We start from the raw sequence: 2,790 nt of genomic DNA, 5'->3' as shown, positions 1-2,790 counted from the left end.
GGTAGAACCACAAATAAAGTAAGGAAATATTAACAAGCAAACAAACAAACAAAACAAAAAACGTTTGTGTAGCTCTGTGTGTGTTCTGGTTGCAACGTGACACTTTAACAAGCTGTACTTGAAACTCTCCCTCAGATCAGAAGCTCCGTTTGGTATCTGAGGGAGAGTTTCAAGTACAGCTTGTTAAAGTGTCACGTTGCAACCAGAACACACACAGAGCTACACAAACGTTTTTTGTTTTATTTGTTTGTTTGCTTGTTAATATTTCCTTACTTTATTTGTGGTTCTACCTCCAGTTATTCAAATACTGTGTTTTTTTTTTTTTCAATGTGGAAGATTTAATATTGTAGGGTGTGGACAAGTGTAGTCCAAGTGGTAATAGGACTACATCCCCCAGAATGGCTCTTGGCTGTAATGGAATGAGAGACACCTGCCTGTAGTTAATTCCAACCCCGAGGCATTCTGGGGGATGTAGTCCTGTACCCACTTGGACAAGCTGTGTTTCTTTATGCGTATTTCATACTTTAAATTATGGCTTAACGCGAGGAGTAAGTTACCATAACAATGTAGTTAAAGAGAGAATTAAAACAACAGGTAACAGCTGTAGCCAAAGGGTTTGCATCACCCTGTCGAATTAACTCATGTTGCTTCATATGGTCAAATGAAACCTGCGGAATAATTTTACGTTCATATTTTGGATTACGTATTTGGTTTTCCATATACTTAATGAAAAAAAAACAGACAACAATTGAGCAACCTCGCTCAGGCAGAAAGCTTCGTTCAAGTTTCATGACGCGATTAAACACGCACCTTGATAGACTTTGTGGCCAGGTAATTGTTACCTCCATTCAGAGCAGTCTTGCTTGTGAACAAGATCTGTCTCTTAGCGGGAAAGTCTTGCACCAGAATTTCAACCTCGATGTTTTCTGCGACACCGTGAGCTTCGACGACAACGTTTTCATCACTTTCAACCCGCAGCACGTTGGGCGCGGTCATCACGTACCTGCAAGGAAAACGCACGCGTTTAACAATCCTGGTTTCATTACACAGCGCTCTTCTGCGCCCTTTGCATTGCATGCCGCAGCTCGCTTCCCCGCTGAGTTGTTCTGCTTTGTTTTTAAATCTATCCGGGCTTGTCTGGAGAATCCTAAATTCCAGAACTCAACAGATCGACACATTCCGTTCAGATCGAGTGACCTCGCAGCTTTAGGACAGGCGCCTGACCCGGTGTCACTGTATCTGCCAGCTTCTATTACAAAATGTGCTCACTTGATCCCTAGCTTAAATATTTGCTTTGTCTCAACAAACAGAGTGAAACAATTGCAAAGGGGTCAAAAGTCCTCCACGTTTATAAAATGCAACTCCTGACGGCATGCCAGCTGAAACTTCAAAAAGCCTTCTTTCTTCTCTCTGGCTGTGAGCAAAACACGGGATGTGAAATGCAAGCGATGTCGCAGACACATCCTGGTGATTTTCTGTAAAGCACAAGACATAGCGCTGTGCAGCGTAAAGAAATGTCAGCTACGAAGTGTCCTGAGGGCATCAGATATTATAATAATAATAATACTGCGCCTTTCATACTGGACACCGCTTTACGAGATACGAGACTATGGTGTGTGTACTATGCATCAGTTGCAGAGTCGCTTACAAAAAACGTCTCACCCCAAAGGACGGAGCACAGGGAGGTTCGGTGACTTGCTCAGGGTCCCGCAGTCAACCAGAGGCTGAGCTGGGATTTGAAACAGAGACCAGCTGGTTATAAGCCCGTTACTTAAAACGCCGGCCCAGGGCATATCCCATCTTTCCCCACTCCCAGCGCGAAATCAAGCTCCGACACTAACCTTAACCAAACCCCAGACCTGAAACCTAACCCTAACCCAATACGTCATCCTAAACCTGACCATGAAGAATCATCTGCTGCACTCCGGACTCTTTCTAGAGGATATTCCTGCGCGCTGCCAGCGCTATCAGAACCACATCAAACCCGAACCCCTTTAACATCAAATCAAATTGCAGCCACGCTTATTCGAATCAATGCCGTTACATTGTTTACTGATCTGTAAAACCGTTCAGTAATGAAAAACTCTCATTTTGCTATATTGATAAAAAAAAAAAAAATACAATCTGAAAATGAATTTAGCGCGCTATAAGAAACATGCTTGGCTGTATTAACGACCCGCTTATTCATAACTCGTCTGCCCAGTCTCTTTCTTTGAGGTGATATTAAAAGGTTTTGACTGTGTGTGTGTGTGTATACAATGAATACTCACAGTGGGCTCCCATTACAAAGTGCTGGGAAGGAGAGCGTCAGGACAGCGAGGCAGACTGTAGCCACACTCATGATGCTGAGCTGAGAGTCCGAAGCGCAATACTTTACAGCGAAGGCTCTTTTATACACAGACAGCGCATCCTGTGAACTGATAACCTTGAGAATCGTTTACACAGCAGACAAAGCAGCGCCCAACATTTAACCAATTCAGGTGTCCCACAGAGTAACGCCGTGCACGACAAATACTCACCCCTCAACTTCAAAACACGCGCGGTCATTACGCTGCAAGAAACAAACAGGATGAGGATGATTATTATTGTTAATGTAGTTTTATAAGAGTTAAAAGAGACGTTCTCTAGATGTTAGAATATACGGCTATGGCCAAAATTGTGCGTCATCCTATAGAATTAACTCATTTTGTTTCATAAAGTCGAGTGAGACCTGCTGAATCATATTATTGATATTGCATTACCGCTGTGTAGTTTTCCATAAACATTTCAAAATCCCCTTTCCCTGCGAAC

The 2,790-nt window shown here is 43.0% G+C and overlaps 1 protein-coding gene across 1 annotated transcript; it reads right to left on the bottom strand.

Moving 5' to 3' along the window:
* Positions 1 to 810: 810 nt before the first annotated feature.
* On the bottom strand, positions 811 to 2,385 carry LOC121312452 (complement C3-like; the record flags this gene model as incomplete). The annotated part of the gene is made up of 2 exons (XM_041244254.1): positions 2,271 to 2,385; positions 811 to 1,003 (listed from the first exon to the last, which is right to left on the bottom strand). Coding segments are annotated over exons 1-2 (264 nt in total), but the record flags the coding sequence as incomplete, so codon positions are not given.
* Between the last annotated feature and the right edge of the window lie 405 nt (positions 2,386 to 2,790).

The sequence above is a fragment of the Polyodon spathula genome, unplaced genomic scaffold (genome assembly GCF_017654505.1).
Source record: "Polyodon spathula isolate WHYD16114869_AA unplaced genomic scaffold, ASM1765450v1 scaffolds_3922, whole genome shotgun sequence".
Taxonomy (NCBI): Eukaryota; Metazoa; Chordata; class Actinopteri; order Acipenseriformes; family Polyodontidae; genus Polyodon; species Polyodon spathula.
This window is presented reverse-complemented; position numbering and strand designations above follow the sequence as displayed.